This window comes from Rhinatrema bivittatum, unplaced genomic scaffold, assembly GCF_901001135.1.
Source record: "Rhinatrema bivittatum unplaced genomic scaffold, aRhiBiv1.1, whole genome shotgun sequence".
In the NCBI taxonomy this organism is placed as follows: domain Eukaryota; kingdom Metazoa; phylum Chordata; class Amphibia; order Gymnophiona; family Rhinatrematidae; genus Rhinatrema; species Rhinatrema bivittatum.
In genome coordinates, this window is record NW_021820801.1 from 1 (window position 1) to 27,778 (window position 27,778).

At 47.9% G+C, this 27,778-nt stretch overlaps 1 protein-coding gene across 1 annotated transcript in view; it reads left to right on the top strand.

Moving 5' to 3' along the window:
• The first annotated feature begins 446 nt into the window (after positions 1 to 446).
• The window catches only part of LOC115082145 (A.superbus venom factor 1-like), a 46,351-nt gene continuing 19,019 nt past the window's right edge, over positions 447 to 27,778 (top strand). The window contains exons 1-19 of the mRNA XM_029586404.1: positions 447 to 565; positions 902 to 1,047; positions 1,841 to 2,053; positions 2,543 to 2,746; positions 3,220 to 3,381; positions 8,006 to 8,135; positions 9,619 to 9,690; positions 12,257 to 12,451; positions 12,549 to 12,660; positions 12,754 to 12,839; positions 13,990 to 14,129; positions 16,143 to 16,355; positions 20,318 to 20,384; positions 21,491 to 21,577; positions 23,284 to 23,487; positions 24,720 to 24,795; positions 26,145 to 26,304; positions 26,481 to 26,576; positions 27,114 to 27,264. Of these exons, the coding sequence (XP_029442264.1) occupies positions 1,892 to 2,053; positions 2,543 to 2,746; positions 3,220 to 3,381; positions 8,006 to 8,135; positions 9,619 to 9,690; positions 12,257 to 12,451; positions 12,549 to 12,660; positions 12,754 to 12,839; positions 13,990 to 14,129; positions 16,143 to 16,355; positions 20,318 to 20,384; positions 21,491 to 21,577; positions 23,284 to 23,487; positions 24,720 to 24,795; positions 26,145 to 26,304; positions 26,481 to 26,576; positions 27,114 to 27,264 (2,317 nt within the window). The 5' untranslated portion in view covers positions 447 to 565; positions 902 to 1,047; positions 1,841 to 1,891. The remainder of the gene's footprint in view (positions 566 to 901; positions 1,048 to 1,840; positions 2,054 to 2,542; positions 2,747 to 3,219; positions 3,382 to 8,005; positions 8,136 to 9,618; positions 9,691 to 12,256; positions 12,452 to 12,548; positions 12,661 to 12,753; positions 12,840 to 13,989; positions 14,130 to 16,142; positions 16,356 to 20,317; positions 20,385 to 21,490; positions 21,578 to 23,283; positions 23,488 to 24,719; positions 24,796 to 26,144; positions 26,305 to 26,480; positions 26,577 to 27,113; positions 27,265 to 27,778) is intronic.

A 27,778-nucleotide genomic window follows, 5' to 3' on the forward strand; every position in this document is an offset into this window, starting at 1 on the left:
CTTGATTCAGCCTTCTCGTTTTTGGTTACACTTGTTCATCCCCTAAGTTCCATGTAAACCGGCCTGATGTGAATTCTATTCGTGAAGTCCGGTATAGAAATATATTAAATAAATAAAATAAAATGAGGAGTAAGGTAGAGAGCCTTCACATGCTTCTTCCATGAGGAGTAAGATAGAGAGCCTTCCACATGCTTCCTTCCATGGGGAGTAAGGTAGAGATCCTTCCACATGCTTCCTTCCATGGGGAGTAAGAGAGAGAGCCTTCCACATGCTTCTTTCGATGGGGAGTAAGGTAGAGAGCCTTCCACATGCTTCTTTCCATGAGGGGTAAGGTAGAGAGTCTTCCACATGCTTCCTTCCATGGGGAGTAAGGTAGAGAGCCTTCCACATGCTTCCTTCCATGGAGAGTCTTCTGCCGGTTTTTTTTTAATGCATGTGTTTCTTTGCAGGAAGTGACATGGTGGAAGCCGAACGGACAGGAATTCAAATTGTGACTTCACCATACAAAATCCTCTTTACAAGAACACCCAAGTTTATGAAGCCTGGCATGCCCTTTGACCTTATGGTAACCTTTGGTCTCACTTTATATACTTTGTTTTCCTACTGAAGCTCCTTCTAGAATCATTGCCCATTTCTGTCTGAATGTGGTGACACACACTGTGACCCTGAGATAAAATTGTGAGTTTGTGACTCACAGTGGTACTGCGAAGGTGTGAGGTTTGTGCGACACACTGTGATTTTGTGGGTAATACAGAACATGATTCTTGTGTGCTCCCTAGTGAGCATCACGCACAGAGAGAATTTGATTTGCTGCCGTTCTCAGAGGCCCTTTTTCTCTCTCAGGAGCCATGCCAGTCTCTGCAGGTGACCTATGCTTCACGGTATTCCACCTTCATTTTAGGTCTACGTAACAATCCTGATGGCTCTCCTGCTCACAGAATCCCAGTACAAACCGATGATGGACAGGTTTCTGGAACAACTCAGGAAGATGTGAACCACAAACTGACAATCAACACACAGGCTAATGTGAACCAGCTACAGATTACCGTAAGCACCCCCTCACGCTCCTGTGAGTGTGCGGGCTGCACAGTTGACGCATACGTTGAGTACCTTGGAGAAGGGTGAAGAGCACCAGCTGTGCTCCTTCTGTTGTTGGGATGTTGCACGAGATCTGTGTGCACATTTGCTTAAGGAACGGAAACAAAGCGTGGGCGTGATGGAACAGGGTGCGGCGCATGTCATGGGCAGTCCTTGGGTACAGGGTGGGTAGGATTTTGCTACAAAAGTGCACGTGAAGATTAGAAAACGCCATCTAGGTGCGTACCTTAACTCCCCCCCCCCCCCCCCCCCCGAATGTACTCCCAGGGAAGATCCTGCGTGGAGGGAGGAGACCTTTCTGGCAGCCAGTTAATGAGAGGTAAATCACTCTGCAAACGCTCATCCACTAAAAAAACAATAACAACTTTCAAAAGAAGTAATAGTAGTGATTATTTAGAGTATGCCACCCTACCACCAATAATTCTGGCAAAGCAGGAGGTCTGATATATCACAGCTATCGCCCCCAAGAATCTATTAAAATGTGGGGAAAAATTTCTAAGCCCCTCTCCAGCGGACTGATGAGAGACGTAAAGGTTGACGTGCATTGAGGGATGTGCAACACCCAAACTGAGATAGAGGCCTCCCCGGCTCCTTCTGTTAAATGCAGTTTTGTTTTAGAGATTACTCGTTGGAGGGGGGGAGGCCCCTGTTGGGTTGGGTATGCTATCTACCCGGACGTGGAGGCGGGGGCCGTCCCTGTGCATGTCTTTCCTCTGCCATCGCTTCCTCTTCTGTGTTTCAGGTTAGAACCAACTCTCCAAAGTTGCCACCAAATCGCCAGGCCGTAGCGTCCATGTTGGCCGAAGCTTATAGAACGCAAGCCGCCTCCAAGAACTACCTCCATATCGGGGTCTCCGCCATAGAGCTGAGACCCGGCAATAACCTTCCGGTGAACTTCCACATGAAGAATGATGACCTGAGTGCTCAGAACTCAGTCAAATACTTCACCTACTTGGTAAGGACGTGTGAGAGTCGCACAGGAGTTCAGCAGGTGAAAGCTGCAGTAGCAAAGAAGAGTTAATTTATCCACTACCTTACTAAATGAAATTCCCTAAGCCTTTTATGCCCTGTATGTTTGTCTTGATTGGGTTGTAAGCTCTACCGAGTAGGGACCTTCCCTTACGTGTGTTTGCGCAGCTCTGCGTATGTTGAGCAGTGCTATAGAGATGTTAAGCAGTGGTAATAATATCAGAGCCCAACACCTGCAATCCCTACATTTTTTCTGGAAAACCACAAGAATACGTCAGCAGACCCATCCCACCCACCTTCCTCATGGTGTAAGGTAGCGGAGATGGGAGCCCCACCGGGTGATTCCTGAGGGGATAGCTCACGAGTGAGCCAGGACTGGGAGAGGACTCAGTAGAAGGAGGGATGACGTTTGGTGATTTAAAGTCAACGCTTGGAACTCCTGCCCCGGCCTCAAGATGTTTTTCCATTTCATCAGATAATGAATAAAGGGAAGATCCTTAAATCAGGAAGGCAGGCCAGGCTGCCTGGACAAAACCCTGTCACGATGACCCTGAGTATAACTCCGCAGTTCATCCCGTCTTTCCGTGTCGTGGCTTATTACTACCTGGAGAGAGGAGGCGTGAAGGAGATTGTGGCAGACTCGGTCTGGGTGGATGTCAAGGACACCTGCATGGGAACGGTAAGGATGCTTAGGTTACAGCAGGGGAGAGGGGGACTGTATCAACGTTGCGGCCGCGCTCCCAGGGCTATTACTTCTGGGTGGGTTGAATCGTGGGAGTAGATAATCTGCTGCTTTTCTACTGCCGCGGGAGGCCTGCGGAAATTGGACACGCATTGCAGCTGCTGTTTCCCTGCTCAGAAGTGCCACGTTTATAGGTATATACTGTGTTATTCTTGTAAAGTGCTCCCATGTTGTTACCCCTGGCATGTAGAAACGAAATAAGTCACATTTAAAAATTTGTGCCGCCAGTCCTTCTGTTCTGTGCCTGAAAATCCAGATTCAAGACAGCAAAGGCTGCCTAAGAGGAACAGTCCATGAAATCAAATTCCCCATATTTTCCTCTTCGGATCGAAACGATTTCTTGTAAACAGAAAGGAGAAATGCTTTGCCCGCAAATGACAAGCTAATAGGTCTGACTGTCTTTCAAACAGCTTGTGGTCACTGGCGCAACAGACGCAGATAACAGGATCCATGAACCGGGCAAGTCCCTGAAGCTGAAGGTGAAAGGCGATCACAAAGCCAGGGTCGGTTTTGTGGCTGTGGATAAAGGAGTCTTCGTTCTGAACAAGGAGCACAAAATATCTCAAAAGAAGGTGCGTTAATGCAGATTGTCCTGTTACACTGCATGAATAACACACGTGCTAAACATCTCACGGCATGGTGCTGTAATACAGACTATCCTTGTATTGCACTACACGAATAACACACGTGCTAAACATCTCACAGCATGGTGCGATAATACAGACTGTCCTTCTATTGCACTGCACGAATAACACACGTGCTAAACATCTCACAGCATGGTGCGATAATACAGACTGTCCTTCTATTGCACTGCACGAATAACACACGTGCTAAACATCTCACAGCATGGTGCGATAATACAGACTGTCCTTCTATTGCACTGCACGAATAACACTCGTGCTAAACATCTCACAGCATGGTACGATAATACAGACTGTCCTTCTATTGCACTGCACGAATAACACACGTGCTAAGCATCTCACAGCATTGTGCGATAATACAGACTATCCTTGTATTGCACTGCACGAATAACACACGTGCTAAACATCTCACAGCATTGTGCGATAATACAGACTATCCTTGTATTGCACTGCACGAATAACACACGTGCTAAGCATCTCACAGCATTGTGTGATAATACAGACTATCCTTCTATTGCACTGCACGAATAACACACGTGCTAAACATCTCACAGCATTGTGCGATAATACAGGCTATCCTTCTATTGCACTGCACGAATAACACACGTGCTAAACATCTCACAGCATGGTGCGATAATACAGACTATGCTTCTATTGCACTGCACGAATAACACACGTGCTAAACATCTCACAGCATGGTGCGATAATACAGACTATGCTTCTATTGCACTGCACGAATAACACACGTGCTAAACATCCCACAGCATGGTGCGATAATACAGACTATGCTTCTATTGCACTGCACGAATAACACACGTGCTAAACATCTCACAGCATGGTGCGATAATACAGACTGTCCTTCTATTGCACTGCACGAATAACACACGTGCTAAACATCTCACAGCATGGTGCGATAATACAGACTGTCCTTCTATTGCACTGCACGAATAACACACGTGCTAAACATCTCACAGCATGGTGCAATAATACAGACTGTCCTGTTACACTGCACGAATAACACACGTGCTAAACATCTCACAGCATGGTGCGATAATACATACTGTCCTTCTATTGCACTGCACGAATAACACACGTGGTAAACATCTCACAGCATGGTAATATAATACAGACTGTCCTGTTACACTGCACGAATAACACACGTGCTAAACATCTCACAGCATGGTGCGATAGTATTGCACTGCACGAATAACACACGTGCTAAACATCTCTCAGCATGGTACAATAATACAGACTATCCTTCTATTGCACTGCACGAATAACACACGTGCTAAACATCTCACAGCATGGTACAATAATAGAGACTATCCTTCTATTGCACTCTCTGAATAACACACGTGCTAAACATCTCACAGCATGGTACAATAATAGAGACTATCCTTCTATTGCACTGCAAGAATAACACACGTGCTAAACATCTCACAGCATGGTACAATAATAGAGACTATCCTTCTATTGCACTGCATGAATAACACATGTGCTAAACATCTCACAGCATGGTGCAGTAATACAGACTGTCCTGTTACACTGCATGAATAACACACGTGCTAAACATCTCACAGCATGGTGCGATAATACAGTCTATCCTTCTCCTGCACTCTAGGAATAACACACGTGCTAAACATCTCACAGCATGGTGCTGTAATACAGACTATCCTTGTATTGCACTGCACGAATAACACACGTGCTAAACATCTCACAGCATGGTGCAGTAATACAGACTATCCTTCTATTGCACTGCATGAATAACACACGTGCTAAACATCTCACAGCATGGTGCAGTAATACAGACTGTTCTTCTCCTGCACTGAACGAATAACACACGTGCTAAACATCTCACAGCATGGTACAATAATACAGACTGTCCTTCTATTACACTGCATGAATAACACACGTGCTAAACATCTCACAGCATGGTACAATAATACAGACTATCCTTCTATTACACTGCATGAATAACACACGTGCTAAACATCTCACAGCATGGTACAATAATACAGACTATCCTTCTATTACACTGCATGAATAACACACGTGCTAAATATCTCACAGCATGGTGCGATAATACAGACTGTCCTTCTCCTGCACTCTAGGAATAACACATGTGCTAAACATCTCACAGCATGGTGCGATAATACAGACTGTCCTGTTACACTGCATGAATAACACACGTGCTAAACATCTCACAGCATGGTGCAGTAATTCAGACTGTCCTTCTATTGCACTGCACGAATAACACACGTGCTAAACATCTCACAGCATGGTACAATAATACAGACTGTCCTTCTATTGCACTGCACGAATAACTCACGTGCTAAATATCTCACAGCATGGTGCAATAATACAGACTATCCTTCTATTGCACTGCACGAATAACACACGTGCTAAACATCTCACAGTATGGTGCGATAATACAGACTGTCCTTCTCCTGCACTCTAGGAATAACACATGTGCTAAACATCTCACAGCATGGTGCGATAATACAGACTGTCCTGTTACACTGCATGAATAACACACGTGCTAAACATCTCACAGCATGGTGCGATAATACAGACTATCCTTCTCCTGCACTCTAGGAATAACACACGTGCTAAACATCTCACAGCATGGTGCAGTAATACAGACTGTCCTTCTATTGCACTGCACGAATAACACACGTGCTAAACATCTCACAGCATGGTACAATAATACAGACTGTCCTTCTATTGCACTGCACGAATAACACACGTGCTAAACATCTCACAGCATGGTGCTGTAATACAGACTATCCTTCTATTGCACTGCATGAATAACACACGTGCTAAACATCTCACAGCATGGTACAATAACTCACTGTCCTTCTATTGCACTGCACGAATAACACACGTGCTAAACATCTCACAGCATGGTACAATAATACAGACTGTCCTTCTATTGCACTGCACGAATAACACACGTGCTAAACATCTCACAGCATGGTACAATAATAGAGACTATCCTTCTATTGCACTGCAAGAATAACACACGTGCTAAACATCTCACAGCATGGTACAATAATACAGACTGTCCTTCTATTACACTGCACGAATAACACACGTGCTAAACATCTCACAGCATGGTACAATAATAGAGACTATCCTTCTATTGCACTGCAAGAATAACACACGTGCTAAACATCTCACGGCATGGTGCAATAATACAGACTGTCCTTCTATTACACTGCACGAATAACACACGTGCTAAACATCTCACAGCATGGTGCGATAATACAGACTATCCTTGTATTGCACTGCACGAATAACACACGTGCTAAACATCTCACAGCATGGTGCGATAATACAGACTGTCCTGTTACACTGCATGAATAACACACGTGCTAAACATCTCACAGCATGGTGCAATAATACAGACTATCCTTCTATTGCACTGCATGAATAACACACGTGCTAAACATCTCACAGCATGGTGCGATAATACAGACTGTCCTTCTATTGCACTGCACGAATAACACACGTGCTAAACATCTCACAGCATGGTACAATAATACAGACTGTCTTTCTGTTGCACTGCACGAATAACACACGTGCTAAACATCTCACAGCATGGTGCAATAACTCACTGTCTTTCTGTTGCACTGCATGAATAACACCACATGCTTAGTTGTACGGTAGGTCTCAAATGCGCTGATCCTGTCTCAGGCTAAGGGAATGCTAACCACACATGCGTTAAGCCTTTCTCTCTGCGTGCTAAGCAGTGGCATAAATGATATGGGGGTAACATTCATAGCTTTTTACAAGGGAGAATTGAGCTTATCCGTGTTAAAAGCTGCCTTGAAAATTCTTCCCTCTCCCGATATTTATGTTAAAATCTGTGCACTGCCTGTTTAGCTGCATGCATCAGTCTCCATGCAGAGAAAAAGCACAGTGATAGGTCGGAGGCGTGAAAGAGCACATGAAGATTTGCCTTTCAAATCTGTGTGAAACCTCACGTGCGTTATTTGCACCTCCCTCCATGCCAGCTGCAAAGCATGTGAGAAAAAAACATGGCCGCATTGTGTGCCAGGCACAATTTTAAAGGGAGACTCCTGTTTAAAATGAGTTTCCGGTCCCATGGGTACAGAATGTAAGCTTCCCTCCTAGGCACATTATTGACCTCTAAAGGATAAGAATTTATGGTAATTTGGGAATGCACTGAAAATGAATGCAAATACAGAATATCCAAATGGGGTGTCAATGTGCTGATTAGATGTTATCACCCTATTCTTTAGCGAGCACAAACTTAACTGAAACTGTGGGCCCTGCTAAATTCAGCTCTGGCTCAGAAATTAGTGTAGAATGTTACTCTCCAGTTTTTAATACTCTTAAAACTCCTCAGCATCAAAGTGGACCCCTGACCCCTCGGTCCAGCATCCATGCCTCTGTGTTACCATCACAGGCTGCAGTAAGACTTCAGTGTCATTATTATGCGGTGTTACAACTGCAGAGTAATTATATCACACTAGAGTGGGACACGACAGACGTGTGAGGCTGAATTTGAACTCCAAGCTTTTTTTTGCAGGTATTGGATGCTGTGGAGAAGAATGACATTGGCTGCACGCCAGGAAGTGGAATGAACCATGTTGGGGTGTTTAATGATGCTGGACTAGCTCTGGAAACAAATTTTCAGATTTCAACCCCTCAGAGATCAGGTATCATAGTAAGAACATATGAACATACCATAATGGGTCAGACCAAGGGTCCTTCAAGTCCAGTGTCCTGTTTCCAACAGTGGCCAATCCAGGCCATAAGAACCTGGCAAGTACTAACTACCAAAGGAAGGAAGTTTGTGCAGAAGCACAAAGAGATACTCTATATAACTCATGACACAGAACTTCCTATCAAAGAGAAAGTGCATGCACAAGGATACACAGATATATGTAACTCGTGACTCAGAACCTCCTATCTAAGAGTGCATGCACGAGGATACACAGATATATGTGACTCGTGACTCAGAACCTCCTATCTAAGAGTGCATGCACGAGGGTACACAGATACATGTGACTCGTGACTCAGAACCTCCTATCTAAGAGTGCATGCACGAGGGTACACAGATACATGTGACTCGTGACTCAGAACCTCCTATCTAAGAGTGCATGCACGAGGGTACACAGATACATGTGACTCGTGACTCAGAACCTCCTATCTAAGAGTGCATGCACGAGGGTACACAGATATATGTAACTCGTGACTCAGAACCTCCTATCTAAGAGTGCATGCACGAGGATACACAGATATATGTGACTCGTGACTCAGAACCTCCTATCTAAGAGTGCATGCACGAGGGTACACAGATACATGTGACTCGTGACTCAGAACCTCCTATCTAAGAGTGCATGCACGAGGGTACACAGATACATGTGACTCGTGACTCAGAACCTCCTATCTAAGAGTGCATGCACGAGGGTACACAGATACATGTGACTCGTGACTCAGAACCTCCTATCTAAGAGTGCATGCACGAGGATACACAGATACATGTGACTCGTGACTCAGAACCTCCTATCTAAGAGTGCATGCACGAGGATACACAGATACATGTGACTCGTGACTCAGAACCTCCTATCTAAGAGTGCATACACGAGGATACACAGATACATGTGACTCGTGACTCAGAACCTCCTATCTAAGAGTGCATACACGAGGATACACAGATACATGTGACTCGTGACTCAGAACCTCCTATCTAAGAGTGCATGCATGAGGATACACAGATACATGTGACTCGTGACTCAGAACCTCCTATCTAAGAGTGCATACACGAGGATACACAGATACATGTGACTCGTGACTCAGAACCTCCTATCTAAGAGTGCATACACGAGGATACACAGATACATGTGACTCGTGACTCAGAACCTCCTATCTAAGAGTGCATGCATGAGGATACACAGATACATGTGACTCGTGACTCAGAACCTCCTATCTAAGAGTGCATGCACGAGGGTACACAGATACATGTGACTCGTGACTCAGAACCTCCTATCTAAGAGTGCATGCATGAGGATACACAGATACATGTGACTCGTGACTCAGAACCTCCTATGTAAGAAAGTCTGTGTCTATCACTCAGAGCCAGATATGCCAGTCCCATGCCTCCCTCTGAAATGATGTATCATTGTTATTTCTTTGCAGATCCATCATGTCCACAGCCTGGAAAACGTAGGCGACGCTCAGTCCAGCTTATTGAGGCTAAGGCTAGTAAAGGTGAGTGTTAGAAAGAAATAGAAAGAATCAGTTCATGGCTGTGCACAGGCCATGTGTGTGAGTGTGCGGCTTGCACTGCTGCTGCCCATGCTGCACCTGTCCTGAACAGAACATAGAGGCTGAGATTCAAAATACGCTGAGCTCCTACATTTCAGCTCCGAGGTTAGGCACTTCTTTTCAGGTGAGAATAAATTTAGCAACCTAAACTTAGACTTCCATTTGCTGAAAACCAACGCTACACATCTAACTTCCACCCTCTCTTCCCTAATACTTTGCAGGATCCTCCTGTGAAACTAGAAGCCTAGATGTTAGCAGTCATCCCTTGTAAACTTTCAAAAGGGTCAAATCCCAAACAGCTCGATCCAGTAAAGTCCGCGGGAGAGCGGACGAACGCCCGCTCTCCCGGCGCGCGCACCGGCCCCTCGCCGGTGCGCGCTATCCAGTATTTAAATGAGGCGACGCGGTGCAAACGGGGAAAAGGAGGCGCTAGGGACACTAGCGCGTCCCTAGCGCCTCCTTTTTGTCAGGAGCGGCGGCTGTCAGCGGGTTTGACAGCCGACGCTCAATTTTGCCGGCGTCGGTTCTCGAGCCCGCTGACAGCCACGGGCTCGGAAACCGGACGCCGGCAAAATTGAGCGTCCGGTTTTCGGCCCGACAGCCGCGGGCCGAATTCAAAATTTTTTTTTATTTTTTTTTTTACTTTTTTTTACTTTTGGGGACCTCCGACTTAATATCGCTATGATATTAAGTCGGAGGGTGCACAGAAAAGCAGTTTTTACTGCTTTTCTGTGCACTTCCCTGGCTCCGGAAGAAATTAGCGCCGACCTTTGGGCGGCACTAATTTCTTAGAGTAAAATGTGCGGCTTGGCTGCACATTTTACTTACTGGATCGCTAGGGAATACCTAATAGGGCCATCAACATGCATTTGCATGTTGAGGGCGCTATTAGGTGCCGCGGGCGGGCCGCGTGTTTTCCTCCCCTTACTGAATAAGGGGTAAGGGAAAACACGCGTCCAGAGCAGGGTGACAGTGCGCTCCGACGGAGCACACTTTACTGGATCGAGCTGAAAGTTAGGAGGGTTAAACCCTTTGTAAAGTTACCTCTTAGAGCCCTTTGTTTAGATGATTCTCTCTCCCATCTGATTATTATAGGAGTCTAAATAAAACGCCAACATTTTCCTTTGCCACTGTTTACCTAAGTTTAGGTGCCCACCTCTGGAAATCAGCACAGAGCACCTTAACCTCACTCCGTCCTCTGGGGATTAGTACATAACATCCTTCCTCGCTTTGCCTGCAGCTGGAGGAGGGTGGAGTCAGACTATCAACGTCTGGGGGTCCTGACATGCAGACATAGGGGGGAAAGCACAGGATGCCTTCCATAGTCAAGTCCCAAAGCGAACAACGTCAAGCAGCTGTGTCTGAATTATCAAGAAAGCTCCTCACCCAGAAAGATGTTGCGGGCGCTAAATTGCTATGGGTTTGACAGTTGCATGGCTTTGATTGCAAATGGATTGCAAATGGAATTTGTTGCCAGAGGATGTGGTTAGTGCAGTTAGTGTAGCTGGGTTTAAAAAAGGATTGGATAAGTTCTTGGAGGAGAAGTCCATTACCTGCTATTAGGTTCACTTAGAGAATAGCCACTGCCATTAGCAATGGTAACATGGAATAGACTTAGTGTTTGGGTACTTGCCAGGTTCTTATGGCCTGGATTGGCCACTGTTGGAAACAGGATGCTGGGCTTGATGGACCCTTGGTCTGACCCAGTATGGCATTTTCTTATGTTCTTATGTTACTGCTCTTATCATAAGTGCATGGAGCAGCAGTTACTATCCTGGAGAGAAACACGGAGAGATCCTGCACAGAGTGGCAGATACTACCATAAGAAGCTTGCTGGGGATACTGGATATGCTCCTTCTGGACCTTTTCTGCATTCATCATTACTATGTTACAATGTCACTAAGTTTTCCAGATCTAGGTGCCTAATTGTTAAAAATGACATGCTTAGATCTTTTGAGTTAGCCCAATGGTGTTCTAAAGTTTTCAATCTGGCTCAATATCCACTATAAATGTTTTAATGAACTTCCTCCAGGTTGGATAGATAGCAGTGAGTGCTCATATTAGATTTCTCATGGTCACTTTCTTGTTAGGACCCTATAAAATCTAACTTAGCCAGACTAATTGCTCTCTCATTTACTGACCATTTTAAAGCCCACACCATCTCTTAAGACCATCTCCAATCCTATGCAAGGAATGCTCCTCCCTTGCCCAATTCATTTGAATAATAACAAGATACTAGCAGGGATAGTTCCCTCTAAGCTGAGCACGTGAGCGATCATTCATAATATATTTCGCAGCATCGCTCATGCGCTTTACACGTTTGCTCACATAAATTTTCCTCTGTGCTATTTACAGAAAAGTTACGCTAATACTGGTGGTCAAAAATTGTTGGTTTAAAAAAAAAATTGTTGCTGACATGGATAAAAAAAAAATGTGCAGACAGCTAGTCAGGTCCTGGAAGGAAGGGTTGCTAGCAGGCACTATATTATCTGATGATTGTTGATTCCAGCATCCTCGTACAAGGACAGACAGAAGAAGTGCTGCGAAGACGGCATGCAAGAGAACATCATGGGCTACAGCTGCGAGAAACGCGCCAAGTACATCCAGGAGGGTGCCGAGTGTGTCGCCGCCTTCCTGGACTGCTGCACCCACATCCAGAAAGTGCGGGAGGAGAAGAAACGCGGCGAAACAATCCTGGGACGAAGTAGGTAGAACTGGGGGGCCATCTTTGGTAGGAAAACCTTTGGAGAACGTAAAGGCAGGTTTGGCCTGATGCGTCTCTGAAACTCGTGCGCCCTTAGGTGACGTTGACGAGGGATACATGGCGGAAGGAGACATCATGTCCCGTTCGGAGTTCCCCGAGAGCTGGTTCTGGAGAGTGGAGCACCTGATTGATCCGCCGGATAAGGACGGGTGAGGATGCGCAGTTCACGCTTCTGGCGCCGTGCTTGGCACTTCTTTTATCTGACATCACTAAAGATTCATTGCCTCTTCATTTCATTTAAGGCTTTCTACTAAAACCTTGAACGTTTTCCTGAAGGATTCCATCACCACCTGGGAGGTCCTAGCTGTGAGCCTCTCAGAAGGCAAAGGTGAGTGCCCTGGGCTGTAAAATCTGGCCCTTGCCATGAAACCCGAGCCCGAGTCAGAAGCAGAGCCGGCTGGCCACTCGCGTTTGCAGGTCCCACTCCCCCTTCCTGCACCGGCAGTAGATGACGGAGGGTGATGATGGTGCCTTAGGTCGCGTCCACCTCCTCTGCTCTTGTGAATCACTCAGCACTCTCAGTGTCCCATGGGGTTCGAAGCTCTTGTGATGCCCTTGGTGGCAGAAGAGGAGGAGGAGGAGGACCCAAGGCACCAGCACTCGCCACCTACTGCTGGTCTGATCAGCATGGGGCGAGGGGGGGAACGTGAGTGGCTGTATATGGACACTTGGGATGGGGGAATGAGAGAGAGGGCATCTGGCATGGAGGGAGGAAAGAACTGGGGGTGGGAAGAGAGAACCAAGGGTAGGAAGTGGGGATTGTATGGGGCAGCTGGGAAAGCGATGCCTTCCTCCTGCCCCATTCGATATCCTCAAGATCCTAAAAACCCCTTCCTCCCCCTCTCTACCCTGAATCTTTCTCCCCATCCCTGATCCTCTCTCCTTCTTCCCTGACCCGGAAACCCTTCATCCTCTCCTCCCCCGCAGCAGTTTCCCCTCTCCATGCAATCCCCCCCCCCCCAAATAAAACAAATTACACGGACTCACACGTTGCGAAGGTGTGAGAATCTGCTACCGAGGTGCTGCAGGTTTCCAAATCTCCTGCCCAGGCTGCGTCTGTAGATTATGTAACGAAGGCGCGAGAGGAAGAGTAGCTGTTGAAAGAGACAGAGCAAGAGGATTGGATATTATGATGTAATGTAAAAACAAGGTAGATCGTGTATACTGTTTTATTTTATGGAAGATTTGCTCTCCTTGCTTTTCCTAAATTGTAATTTTCAACATTTTCTTAATAAAGGAATTGTAAATAGAAAACAATAAGAGAAAGAGCAAACATGCCCCATGGTTTTAGCTTCCTCTGAGGTGGCTCGCCATGCTCAGGGTTGGATGTACCCTAGACATGGGAGAAGGTAGGGTGGACAAGACATGCCCCTAGGCAACTGCTCACTTCACGTAGTGGGAGATCTGTGCCCGGCCATGCTAGGCGTGATGCATTCCCAGATGGATTTGTGACTGTGTTTCCTCCTTTCTCCATTTAGGTATCTGTGTGGCCGATCCCTACGAAATCACGGTCCTGAAGACTTTCTTCATTGACCTCCGAGTGCCTTACTCCGTTGTGCGGAATGAACAAGTGGAGATCCGAGCCGTGCTCTACAATTACGCACAGCATGAAATTAGAGTACGCGTGACTCGCCTTGGGTTTCCTCGTACCAGCCACAAATTTCAAAATTATGCAGCTGCTTTGCACCACTTCTGAAAGGGAAAATACGCAGCCACACGGAAAAGAGCGCTTTCCCCCGCCTCCGAAACAATGCACGTGGTTTTAGAAACGCAAAACTATGCGGGTTGTTGCATTCTCCATCCTATCTCCGCACCCCCAGGAATACCCCCACAATGTGTGCAATGGTGCACGCGTTATGCAATGAAAGTAATTTCCCTAACATTGAGGGTGGGCAATATGCAAAGAGCTCATTTCTGTGGGGCAAACACTGTTTTATCTGTGGAACTGTCTTTGATTAGTACCATTTCATGGAGGAAGAGAGAAATAATCTATGAAATAGAACTGAGACTAGGGACTCGCACCATGAAAGGAAAGCAGATCTAAGAAAGTATCGTTTAAGTCAACGCACAGTTAAACTGTGAAATCTGCTGCTGGGTGGTGTGTTCAAGGCTAGTGGTATAGCTAAGATCAAAAATGGTTTACACAAGTGTCTTGAGGGACAGGCCCATTATACAATACTAACCAGGTAGACTTAGAGATTGCAACAGGGAATGGATGTCACTATTTTAGATCTTACAGATATTTCCAAAGACCCAAATTGACCATTGTCAGAGACAGGATGTTGGGCTTAATAGGCCTTGGGTCTGAGCCCGCACTGGACTTCCAATGTTCTTATGTACAGGATGAGGGGCTCGATGGGTCCTGGGTGTGACCCGGCACTTCTTATGTTCTTATGTACGGGATGAGGGGCTCGATGGATCCTGGGTGTGACCCGGCACTTCTTATGTTCTTATGTACGGGATGAGGGGCTCGATGGGTCCTGGGTGTGACCCGGCACTTCTTATGTTCTTATGTACGGGATGAGGGGCTCGATGGGTCCTGGGTGTGACCCGGCACTTCTTATGTTCTTATGTACGGGATGAGGGGCTCGATGGGTCCTGGGTGTGACCCGGCACTTCTTATGTTCTTATGTACGGGATGAGGGGCTCGATGGGTCCTGGGTGTGACCCGGCACTTCTTATGTTCTTATGTACGGGATGAGGGGCTCGATGGATCCTGGGTGTGACCCGGCACTTCTTATGTTCTTATGTACGGGATGAGGGGCTCGATGGGTCCTGGGTGTGACCCGGCACTTCTTATGTTCTTATGTACGGGATGAGGGGCTCGATGGGTCCTGGGTGTGACCCGGCACTTCTTATGTTCTTATGTACGGGATGAGGGGCTCGATGGGTCCTGGGTGTGACCCGGCACTTCTTATGTTCTTATGTACGGGATGAGGGGCTCGATGGGTCCTGGGTGTGACCCGGCACTTCTTATGTTCTTATGTACAGGATGAGGGGCTCGATGGGTCCTGGGTGTGACCCGGCACGGCACTTCTCATGTTCTTATGTACGGGATGAGGGGCTCGATGGGTCCTGGGTGTGACCCGGCACTTCTTATGTTCTTATGTACAGGATGAGGGGCTCGATGGGTCCTGGGTGTGACCCGGCACTTCTTATGTTCTTATGTACAGGATGAGGGGCTCGATGGGTCCTGGGTGTGACCCGGCACTTCTTATGTTCTTATGTACGGGATGAGGGGCTCGATGGGTCCTGGGTGTGACCCGGCACTTCTTATGTTCTTATGTACGGGATGAGGGGCTCGATGGGTCCTGGGTGTGACCCGGCACTTCTTATGTTCTTATGTACAGGATGAGGGCTTGATGGAAACACACAAACCTCTGTTTTTTGCCTGCCTTTCTAACTATTTAATCCCAGATTCAGTCTGTAGAGCAGATCGCCAGTTTATTTGCAGTAACTAAGAGAAGGTGTTTTCAATAGGTTCAGCTTTTACCGGGATTGATCTCACTTAGTTTCCTTGTGGGAATCGGATTTCTCTTTGGATTGCACCACACCCACCTTAAAGGTCTTTCGTCTGCAGAGTTCTTGTCTAACAATTCTCACTTTCTCTCTCTCTCCGTTTTCTCTGCAGGTTCGAGTGGATTTGATGTACAATGAAGCCTTCTGTAGTGCTTCCACTGCAAGAAAAAAATTTAGGCAAGAATTCGACATGAAACAGCAATCCTCCCGTGTTATACCTTATATCATCGTCCCTCTGCATCTAGGGACCCATGAAATTGAAGTGAAGGCTGCGGTGTATGGTAGTTTACTTAGTGATGGTGTGAAGAAACCGCTGAAGGTTGTGGTAAGTAGCCCAAGTATTAGAAATGATGCGACAGGTATTCTGGGGTAGGCGCTTGCATTGGATTCTGGGGCAGGCGCTTGCATTGGATTCTGGGGCACGCGCTGGCATTGGATTCTGGGGCAGGCGCTTGCATTGGATTCTGGGGCAGGTGCTTGCATTGGATTCTGGGGCAGGCGCTTGCATTGGATTCTGGGGCAGGCGCTTGCATTGGATTCTGGGGCACGCGCTGGCATTGGATTCTGGGGCAGGCGCTTGCATTGGATTCTGGGGCAGGCGCTGGCATTGGATTCTGGGGCAGGCGCTTGCATTGGATTCTGGGACAGGCGCTTGCATTGGATTCTGGGACAGGCGCTTGCATTGGATTCTGGGGCAGGCGCTTGCATTGGATTCTGGGGCAGGTGCTTGCATTGGATTCTGGGGTAGGCGCTTGCATTGGATTCTGGGGCAGGCGCTTGCATTGGATTCTGGGGTAGGCGCTTGCATTGGATTCTGGGGCACGCGCTGGCATTGGATTCTGGGGCAGGCGCTTGCATTGGATTCTGGGGCAGGCGCTTGCATTGGATTCTGGGACAGGCGCTTGCATTGGATTTTGGGACAGGCGCTTGCATTGGATTCTGGGGCAGGCGCTTGCATTGGATTCTGGGGCAGGCGCTTGCATTGGATTCTGGGACAGGTGCTTGCATTGGATTCTGGGGCAGGCGCTTGCATTGGATTCTGGGACAGGCGCTTGCATTGGATTTTGGGACAGGCGCTTGCATTGGATTCTGGGGCAGGCGCTTGCATTGGATTCTGGGACAGGCGCTTGCATTGGATTCTGGGGCACGCGCTTGCATTGGATTCTGGGACAGGCGCTTGCATTGGATTCTGGGGCACGCGCTTGCATTGGATTCTGGGACAGGCGCTTGCATTGGATTCTGGGGCACGCGCTTGCATTGGATTCTGGGACAGGCGCTTGCATTGGATTCTGGGGCGTGTGCTATAACGTCCCAACGCTGACCCAGCTGGAGGATGTAAGTTTGTAAAGTTTGCTGCTGAAGATTGTTAAATGCAGTTGGATGCTGAGGAAGCTCAGAGAGGTTCTGGAGGATCCAACACAAGACTTGTTCGATAGGGATGTGCATTCATTTAAAATGACCAAGACAAGAGGATCAGTGAACACCAGGAGTTCTTTAATATTTAGCACAGAACATCATAAGAAGCCCGACTCAGGCCGAGTTTCGCTCTTTGAGCTGCTTCAGGGGCTGACAGAACAAAACAAATATAATCACGTATTAAAACGTATAAATGTGAATAAAAACATATACACCAAACATAGATATTGAAATTATATAAATTATATAAAATCAAAACCACAAACATAATTATTAACGCAAGACAACACTGAATGACACCTACATTCTATCATGGTCTAATTAGTTAACTAGAATAGCTAAAGAGATACTCCTTATATAAAAGTGTCAAAAGATTAAAAAAACATGACTACATACGTGCCCATATATAAATCCATATATGATTGAACAACTTTGATATACCTATTATGTGTATTGCCGGTGGTGTTCAGCCTCTTAAGAAATGCTTAAACAATTACCTTCAAGACAAACATTGAGTATTGTAATATTATAATACATTGTAACCAGTTACTGAGACAAAGTAAAAATTTGAAACAAAGAATCACATGGTTGTCTATCTAGAGTTAAAAAAGAAGTGCACTGAAACAACTAATCATTAAGATACTGACATGCAGACAGGGGCTTAATGTAAAACAAAAAAAAATAAAATAACATATACTACTACTATATCTTCATGAAGCAATTAACCATAAAAGTGCTGTCATGTTGATTTTGTCCCGCTGCATTTAATGCAGAAAAAATCAGACATGAAGAATAACTTTTAAAAAATATATATATATAAAAAGGAATGACTTAAAAAAATAAATAATAAATACGGCATACGGGAATGTGGATGGAGCCAGACACATTTGAAAATAGAGGCATAAAGCACCGAGTGTGAAAAAACGCTGTCCTGCCAAACTAAAAACAACTTCTTGCTCCCATGCAGACCGGAAAGGTGGTTGTTCTGTGCTAAATACAGAACCCCTGGTGTTCACTGATCCTCTTGTCTTGCTCGATACTGCAATATTGGATCAGTTTCCCGTTTGTTGGGGTTTTTTTTGGACCTTCGTTTAAAACGATACCGCAAAACACGTTGAATACGGTTAATTCCTTTCCTGAACGTAACTCTAGTCCTGCCACGTCTAACGTCACTCCCCCGTACCCTCTGTGTCACGCAGCGGCCCCACACCAGAAGCAGCTTCAGCAAGCAGAGCCAGGAAACTGGGCACAGGCGCTGGCATCTGCGACACCCCCAGTGCCTTCCACAGGGAAGAGGGGGGCGAGGTTAGTGGCACGGCCAGTGACCGCCCTGAAGGTTGCAGGAGGCTCCGCACTGAATTTTCCGGCTCTGCTTGCTGCTCCTGCTTCTGTGGTGGGACCAGTGCCACGACACAGAGGGGATGCCATGGGAGAAGTATTTGAGCGCTGGCATGGGAAAAGAATTGCCTTCTGTCCCGTGGGGGGGGGGGGAGGGGGAGATACAGACAAACCCTTCCCCACATTGCCTATAGGCACTGGCAACTTAAATCCGGCTCTGCCTCCGCTGCAGAGCCCATCCATCCAATAGGACTAAAAGTTAAGGCCAGGGCTGCAGACGTTTGCAGATAACTAATGCCGACTCATTAGGGGTAGCTGAAAACCTGATTGACTAGAGGTTTGAGCAACGCGATCATCCTTCATCCCAGAAGTCCTGTGTCTGGGATATCGGGTGACAGGGTCGATCCACTATTTTAGGGACCAATGTGCTATGACCCAAGGTTTTTGTAAAGCACGTGGGTGCTTTTACCTTGCGCACTCTGTCACTAATTTTCCAAGAGAAATTATTCAGGTAGTTCCTTGGTGACAATTAGTGATCATAGAGTCTGCACACTAAAACTGATTGTATCTCCTATTTGTGCATACGGCTGCTTGCGGGGTGAAAATGTGCACCTGCAGTTTTGAAAATCAAATGATCAAATATATAAGTATTGTTTTCCTTCCCCATCCTAAACACATCCCCAGAAATGTCTCTCTTTAATCTGTCTAACAGTACATGGGATCTGGAACAACTCCATACATATTTGTAGCTGGATTGAGGAGGGTAGCTTTCAGCTAGGCCAGTTTACTGGGGAAATGACTTTGCAAATTGTCTTTCTAGAGCTCTAGTCCCCAACCTCTTTCAGAGAATCCTCCACTTCTAGAACTGTAGTCCTTATGATTCTCCATCTCTAGAGCTCTAGTCCCCAACCTTGTCCAGAGGATCCTCCACTTCTAGAGCTGTACAGCTTAACCTCGTCCCAGAAGATCCTCCATGTCTAGAGCTGTAGAGCTTAACCTCGTCCCAGAAGATCCTCCATCTCTAGAGCTGTAGACCTTAACCTCGTCCCAGAAGATCCTCCATCTCTAGAGCTGTAGACCTTAACCTCGTCCCAGAAGATCCTCCATCTCTAGAGCTGTAGACCTTAACCTCGTCCCAGAAGATCCTCCATCTCTAGAGCTGTAGACCTTAACCTCGTCCCAGAAGATCCGTCATCTCTAGAGCTGTAGACCTTTACCTCGTCCCAGAAGATCCGTCATCTCTAGAGCTGTAGCCCCAATCTCATCCCGGAGAATTCTCCAGCCAGTCTGCATTTCAGGATATTCACAATGAGTATGTATGAGATAGATTTGCATATGATTGAGGCAGTATATGGGAAATCTGTCTCATGCGTAGACATTGTGGTTATCCAGGAATCCCGACTGACTGTGAGGTCACTGTCCTGCGGCACTGATTGCTTCTGGTGTCTATTCCTGCTCACACTTCTCAGGCATCTCCCCTGCCCCCATGGAAGGTGTTTTTTCTTTTATTCCTCTTCTTTCTCTTTCTTTTAGGCAGAAGGAATGAAAATATCAAAAACAATAAAAGCTGTTGCCTTGGATCCAGTCGAGAAAGGACAAGGTGTGTGCTGTGAGCTAAAGATCTACCTGCCTGAGAGTTTAGATGCAGGAAAGGGCCGAGACTCGTCAGGCAATTTAGAAACAGACACCAGGGTTTAAAGGAAAGTTTGTTCCCAGTGGGTGCGAGGGCCTGCATGTTATTTTTTTCACCCTCTGCCTAATCACAGGGGAGGGAAGTCGTCCTTGCAGCCGGGGCTGAAGGTGTGCACGTGCTGTGGAAGGGCCTGGGTGCTGTCAGCTGGGTTCAATCCATTTGGAAAATTCAGTCCCGGGGGCAGTTTTGAATTTGCTGAGGACGTTTGCCAGAGCCGCAGGGACCGTTTTCAGAAGGGAAAACTCCCTGCACATGAAATGCCCCGTGCGTGCTCTGCCTCCCCCGGTCCTGCCCCTGAGATTTGCACGCTGGGAGGTCACAGAGCAGGACCGGATTTAAGAAACTGGCGCCCCCTAGGCAGGGGGGGGTCACGGTGGAAGCTGTGCCAGCCCTTGGCTCTTAAGCAGGCCAGGATCCAGGCTCCTCTTTGACCTCCAACATTTCTTGCTGCCTGGGCAGTTGCTGACAGCTAAATCCAGGCCTGGCTCTCAGCGCAGAGCAATTTTTGAGGCCTGGGGAATTTAGCTAGGGAAAAAAAAAAAAACCCCTTTTGAAATTGCCCAGCCCAGTCAGGGAGCATAAAACACACCAAGTGGAGAAAGAGAAGACGTCGCCTGATTTTTTCAGGACGGTGGCCAGAGACAGCTGCGCATTGCACACATCTTCAAATGGCGACAGACTATTTACAAGACACCCAGAAGAAATTCTGGAGGGATGGGAAGAGTTTTGCCCAAACCTGAAGAATATCTTCTGGAATCTTTGTGGTGCACACCTGGATTTCTGGTGACGTCACTCCTGCATCTGCTCGGGTGGGGGGGATGGGACACTAGCACTGGGCCTGGAAGGAGGGAGCCATTCCTTGTCTGCATGCTCGGGTCATGGCCCTTAGCGTCACAAAGCCCTGCAGGGTCAGGCGAGAAATTAAATCTAAAATCCATATCCTCGGGAGCCAAGCTGGTGACCACGTCGGTGTCTTAAGACCCTCGCTAAAGTGCCGTCCTCTTCTCTTTCAGATGGAGTCCAAGTGGAGAAAATCACTGCACCGCAACTGAAAGATATCGTTCCAAAAACAGAAACCGAGACCATCGTCAGCGTGCAGGGTAAGAGCCTCCCAGCTACATCCTCGCAGGGAGCAGGAGAAATCCCAGTGCCCGATAATTTCCCTTAGCTAACTGAAAGAAAGCACGGGGGAGGTTTCGCTCCATAGCAGATTACAGCAGAAAAAGACCAATTGACACATCCCTCGGGATCTCTCCAAACTGCTAGCTCTATAAGCATGGACCTCCTGTAGGATCTCTCTCCTTATCCAAGTCAATCTCTCCCCAGGGATATCTCCCAGCTGCTAGCTCTATAAGCATGGACCTCCTGTAGGGCCTCTCTCCTTATCCAAGTCAATCTCTCCCCAGGGATATCTCCCAGCTGCTAGCTCTATAAGCATGACCGTCTGTAGGATCTCATTTCCTTATCCAAGTCAATATCTCCCCAGGGATATCTCCCAGCTGCTAGCTCTATAAGCATGGATCTCCTGTAGGATCTCTCTTCTTATCCAAGTCAATCTCTCCTCAGGTATATCTCCCAGCTGCTAGCTCTATAAGGATGACCACTTGTAGGATCTCTCTCCTTATCCAAGTCAATCTCTCCCCAGGGATATCTCCCAGCTGCTAGCTCTATAAGCATGACCGTCTGTAGGATCTCATTTCCTTATCCAAGTCAATATCTCCCCAGGGATATCTCCCAGCTGCTAGCTCTATAAGCATGGATCTCCTGTAGGATCTCTCTTCTTATCCAAGTCAGTCTCTCCCCAGGGATATCTCCCAGCTGCTAGCTCTATAAGCATGGACCTCCTGTAGGGTCTCTCTCCTTATCCAAGTCAATATCGCCCCAGGGATATCTCCCAGCTGCTAGCTCTATAAGCATGGATCTCCTGTAGGATCTCTCTCCTTATCCAAGTCAATATCTCCCCAGGATATCTCCCAGCTGCTAGCTCTATTAGCATGACCGCCTGTAGGATCTTATCCAAGTCAATCTCCCCATGGAAAATCTCTCAGCTGCTAGCAGTAGCAGTATGACTGACTGTAGGATATCACTCCTTATCCGCATCACTTTGAATGACAAAGAACCAATCAGGAAGAGAAAACAGAGTAGAAGAGCGGACAAGATCCCATATTTAATCCAGCACCCATGCCTTCCCCTCCTCCCCACATGTCGTCAGCATCTAGCTTTGTAATAATCGAAAACACTAGTGAGGCTGTTGCCTTAATATTCAGATCCCTAGGTCCCCAGGCCTTTTCTGGGAAGTGCCCAGCCCCGTCCAACCTGTCAGGACCCCAATCCATTTGGTTTCTGCTGGGCTGATGATACGAACTTGACTAACCTATGCTAAACTGTGCCTTCCTCTCTCTTCCCATTTGTTTTATCACTTCTCCCCTGGCCTCTGCCCAAGGAGGAGTGATGGGTGGACTGTTTGCAATTCTTTTCCTAGCTCTCTTGTAGAATACGAGAGCAGGCAAGGAGGATTAGGCTGATTCAGTTCTCTCTATCTCGTGCCAGAGACCTGAGATGTTCCTGGTCTTCACATCATCTTGCCGCTAGAGATCCTCGCTGCTCAGCCCGGGTTTTCTTGAATTCTGTTCTGGTTTTTGTCACCGGCCCCTCCACCGACAGTCCATTCCGTCACCTTTTTCATTGCTCTTGAATTTTTGAGGATTCACTGTGGCAATAATCGTTTTGAAAAAAAATGTATTTATAACCGCTCGCTTCACCGCTCGCAGTAATTTATCTGATTTCTTTTCCATCCATTAAACAGGAAGCCCGGTCACGCTGATGGTTGAGAACTCCATCGACGGGACTAACCTGAAGCACCTCATTCAAGTTCCCTCCGGCTGTGGGGAGCAGAACATGATCTCCATGACCCCGGCGGTCATAACTGCACATTACCTGGACAACACGGGGCAGTGGGAAAAGCTTGGCGTGAATCGCAGAACCGAGTGCATCAAATATATCCAGCAGGGTAATGCTCTTTTTAAAGTAACATATCTTTTTTCTCCAGGCGATAGAAAACGTGAATCAGTGCACAGATGATATGTAGTTTGTCTCTACGGGAGCTGTGCTGTTTGTACAAGAAGTACAACTTGTGGCTGTAGGGCTCCTACGTTGCTCTGATGGATTACGCTCTGTACGTATCTTTGCCGGCCATCTGTGGACACTGGATTTTAGCTCTAGCGCTGGTTCTTGGTTTCTGGTTGACTGCCGTCGCTGCTGGTTGACTACCCAGGCCTCTTCGATAACTTTTATGACCATCCTTGTGCAACCATCTGCCTCTGTTTATTGAATTACCTTTCCCTTAATACTTTGGAATTGACGGCTTCTGATCTTTAATTATCGTTATCCAATCTAAGCATCCAGCTATACCCTCGTTTTCTTGCACTGAGGGACTGATAGGCAGAGCTCCTTCCTTCCTGTATCACCTGATTCTCAGGCTGGGAGCAGGAGCTGAGGGACTGATAGACATTTAGGCGAGAGTCCTGCAAGTAGCTCTCATACAGAGTTGAGACAGCAGTAGCAGTCATGGATGGCAGCAGTCCAGAAGAGAGTGGTCAGTGTCAGTAGCAGAGGTCAGTAGCAGGAATGAGCCACGGACAGATGGACACAACAAGCAAGACACCAGGGGGCCCACGACACAGGCAGGTGGACAGAGCAAGCCTACAGAGAGGCAGGGCAAGGCAGGTAGGCAATGACGCTGTGTGGAAACGAGATGAGGCAGAGAGAGGTAGCAGCATGCACTGCAGTGCAGGAGGAGGAGGCAGTGTCGAGGAGAGAGGCTGGGGGTTTAAATCCCCAGGCCCACACTAACGTCATCCTCCCGTGCGGCTGTCACGAGGCCCGTGAGAAGCCTCCATGTCTTGCACACGTGAGCTAGCCACAGTGGTTCTCCCACTATGCAGAGGTCCAGGAGTGTCAGGGAGGGTCAGCGGCATCCAGGGTGAGTGTGGACGGTCAGAGGTGACCGGTCGAACATTATAGTCCTGAGTAACTGGGTCTGAGGAAGAGGATTTATACTGTGTACAGTACACAGACATGCGCAGGTCTAAGCTATAAATCATGACGCCTGCTCTGAGTCCCCGACACGTACATCTAAGTGACTTGGGTTCTCGCTGCCTAATCCTAATACACCCTGTCTTCCTCACCGTCAGCTCCTTCTCAGCACAATTTTGAATATAATACTGCTTTTATTTTTTTAAGGATACACGCAGCAACTGGTTTATCGTAAAGCCGACAACTCCTACGCAGCCTTCAAAGAACGGGCATCAAGCACCTGGTAATGTCTGTATGATATGTCCTATCTGCGTAGGCTTGTATGTACGGTGCTGCTGCGTGATAGGGATATGCTGATGTGCTCCTCAGACTGCCCTGAAGGGTTTCCAGCACAGGCTAATGATGTGGAAGCCCAGAAATATCCGGAAACCGCAGCATGCACATAAGATGTCTCTCTCTATCTGAGGGTTAGGTCTGTATAATATGTCCTAACTGCGTAGGCTTGTATGTATGTATGTATATATGTATGTATATATGTATGTATATATATATATGTATGTATATGTATGTATGCATATTTATATGTATATATGTATGTATGTGTACATATGTATGTATATTTATGTATGTATGTATATTTATATGTATATATGTATGTATGTGTATATGTATGTATGTATGGTGCTGCTGCTGCGTGATAGGGATACGCTGATGTGCTCCTCAGACTGCCCTGAAGGGTTTCCAGCGCAGGCTAATGATGTGGAAGCTCAGAAATATCTGAGGGTTAAGTTTTCAGGTGCTATGGGGGAGTATATGTCTGTATGAAGTTTTCAAAGCTATGGGAATGTTTTCCAGCATCTAAGTCAGCTCTCGGAAACAGCCAAGTGTGCACTCTGCGTCTTTACTCCCGTACCTCTAGGAGGTTTTTGAAAGATAAGGCAGCCGTGCATTTAAGCAGGGCAAAAGTATCTCACAGGTGTATTTTATTTATTTATCTAGAAGAGTCCTGTTTCCCGGCTCCAGGCCGGGAACAAGAGAATCACGGCAAAATGATAAAACGCAAAATAGAAATGAAATGCAAGAGAAGCTGCTGAGAATAAGCGGGGGCCTGCCATTAAAACGTAAAGAGGCAGCCTGCTTTACAGAGGGGGCTGGGGCTGCGGCCTGAAACTTTGTAATAGCTTCTCTAGAGCGCAGGTGCTTGGTGGTCAAAGCTAAGTTTGGATGGAGGAGCCAGGCTGGCGGTGCAGAACGCAGGCTCCGGTCTGAGCAGCAGCCCCCCCCCCCACACATGCACTGACAACGCTGCTCCTCTGCCCAGAGCCAGGGGGTAAATAAAGTCCCACTGCTGCTGCTTCTCACCTCGGGGGAGGTCAATTCATTGTCCCCCTCCCCATGGCGTTTTCCCAGAGGCGCAGGGCGGGAGAAAGGCCCCTAGTGAATCGGTCGCTCAGACCGTGAGCCCCCCTGGTGACGGGGGGGAGGGGGGGGGGCGCGGTTCCCCGAACATTAACCCGCTTTGAAGGTGTTCGAGAGGCGGACTCTGAGTGAACGGGCTGGGACGTGGGGGCAGGGCAGGGCACGAAGCGAGGGGGATAAGGCGCGCTCCTGACCCCACTCTCACCCTGGCAGGCTGACCGCCTACGTAGGAAAGGTCTTCTCCATGGCCTACGACCTGATTTCCATCGACCTGGAGGTCCTCTGCGGCGCCATGAAGTGGCTTATTCTGGAGAAGCAGAAACCGGACGGACTGTTCCAGGAGGACGCGCCCGTCATCCACGCGGAGATGGTGGTGAGTGGCTGGGGAAAGGTCGCGTCATCTTGGATTTCAGTCGGGGCGTCCGACTGAAATTCTCTTACCGTGGCTACCTTTCCATTTTTATCACCCCCAAAAAAACCTTCTCCCACCGCTCGGCGCCTTCCCAGCCTGCCTGAAATGTCTCTTGTCGTTTTGCTTTCCCCCCCCAGGGAGGTTACAAGGGTGCTGAGCCGGAAGCTTCCTTGACGGCCTTCGTGCTCATCGCGCTGGCAGAAAGCAGAGAAATCTGCCAGGAGCAGGTTAATGTAAGTAATTCCCGGCCCTTCACCTGCGCACCTCCCCGCATCCTGCTGGCGCCAGGGTCTTCCCGCATCTCGCAAGGGTGCTTCCCCCCCCCCCCCATAACCACCGTCCCCGGTCCCCCCTTACCCCATTCCCCGGACCCCCTCCCCCCCCCTGGTCTCAGGACTGGAGGAGAATGCGTGTCGTACCCGTGCTGATCGCCTGTCTGCTCTCCCCCAGCATCTGAGGAAGGGCATTCCCGGGCTCCGGGAGAAAGCAGACATGCGGATCGCATTTTCCAACCTTTGCATGCGCTTTTCCAGCAAAATCCCACCTGCAGAAACGGCTGCAGCAAATCACCCTGTGCTTTTCACCCCCCCCGGGCTCGTCCTAAAGCAGACGCAGGCACTGTGTGTTTTACTCCCAGTGTCCACAGCTTGAAAGCTTCACGCTCTTAAGATCCTTGCTTCATCAGCTCCCCCGAGGTGTGTTCGGATGCAGAGGCCCAGTCAGGTGCCCCGGGTCAGCACTTTTTCACGTCTCCCTTTGGGTCTTCCTAGGTCATGCCTGGCAGCCTGAAGAAAGCCGGCGACTTCCTGGAGAAGCAGTACCCCTCCTTGACCAAACCCTACGCGGTGGCCATCACTGCCTACGCCCTGGTGCTGCTGGACCGACCCAACATCGAGGAGAAGCTGATGGAGGCTTCCACAGGTGCGTTGACCCGGGGCGCGGAGGGTGCCGGCCCCTGCCCGCCTTCCAGCACAGAGATGACGGCAGTGAACGCCTGGGGGGGGGGGGGGGCTTTCGTTTTCAGTTCCTGAACTATGGACACTTTCTCTATCCGTGAGCACATCTTCCATGACTCTTAATACTCAGCAGCCTTCCTCTGCTTTTTCACCCCCACGTTTAATAGCTCCTTGCGAAGGCAGACAACGGGAAATCATCATCACATCTAATTTTTCTCCGTCAAGGAAGCATTTTCCTCGGCTGGAAAGATCTTGGTCCTTCCTGACTGTCAGCGCGCGTTTTTTTTTAATCACGGACGTTGCCGTTATGCAGCTTCAGTACTAAATTACTCTTCGGGCAAAAAAAGGAACGATTCAGTTATGCCCCGGGATTTCAGACGCTGCCCAAAAGGTCCATCCCCAGAACTTCTCACAGTCTTACAAGCCAACCCCTCAGCTGCGCTGCCCGCAGATCTTCAGTTACCCCCTTCCCTAAATAG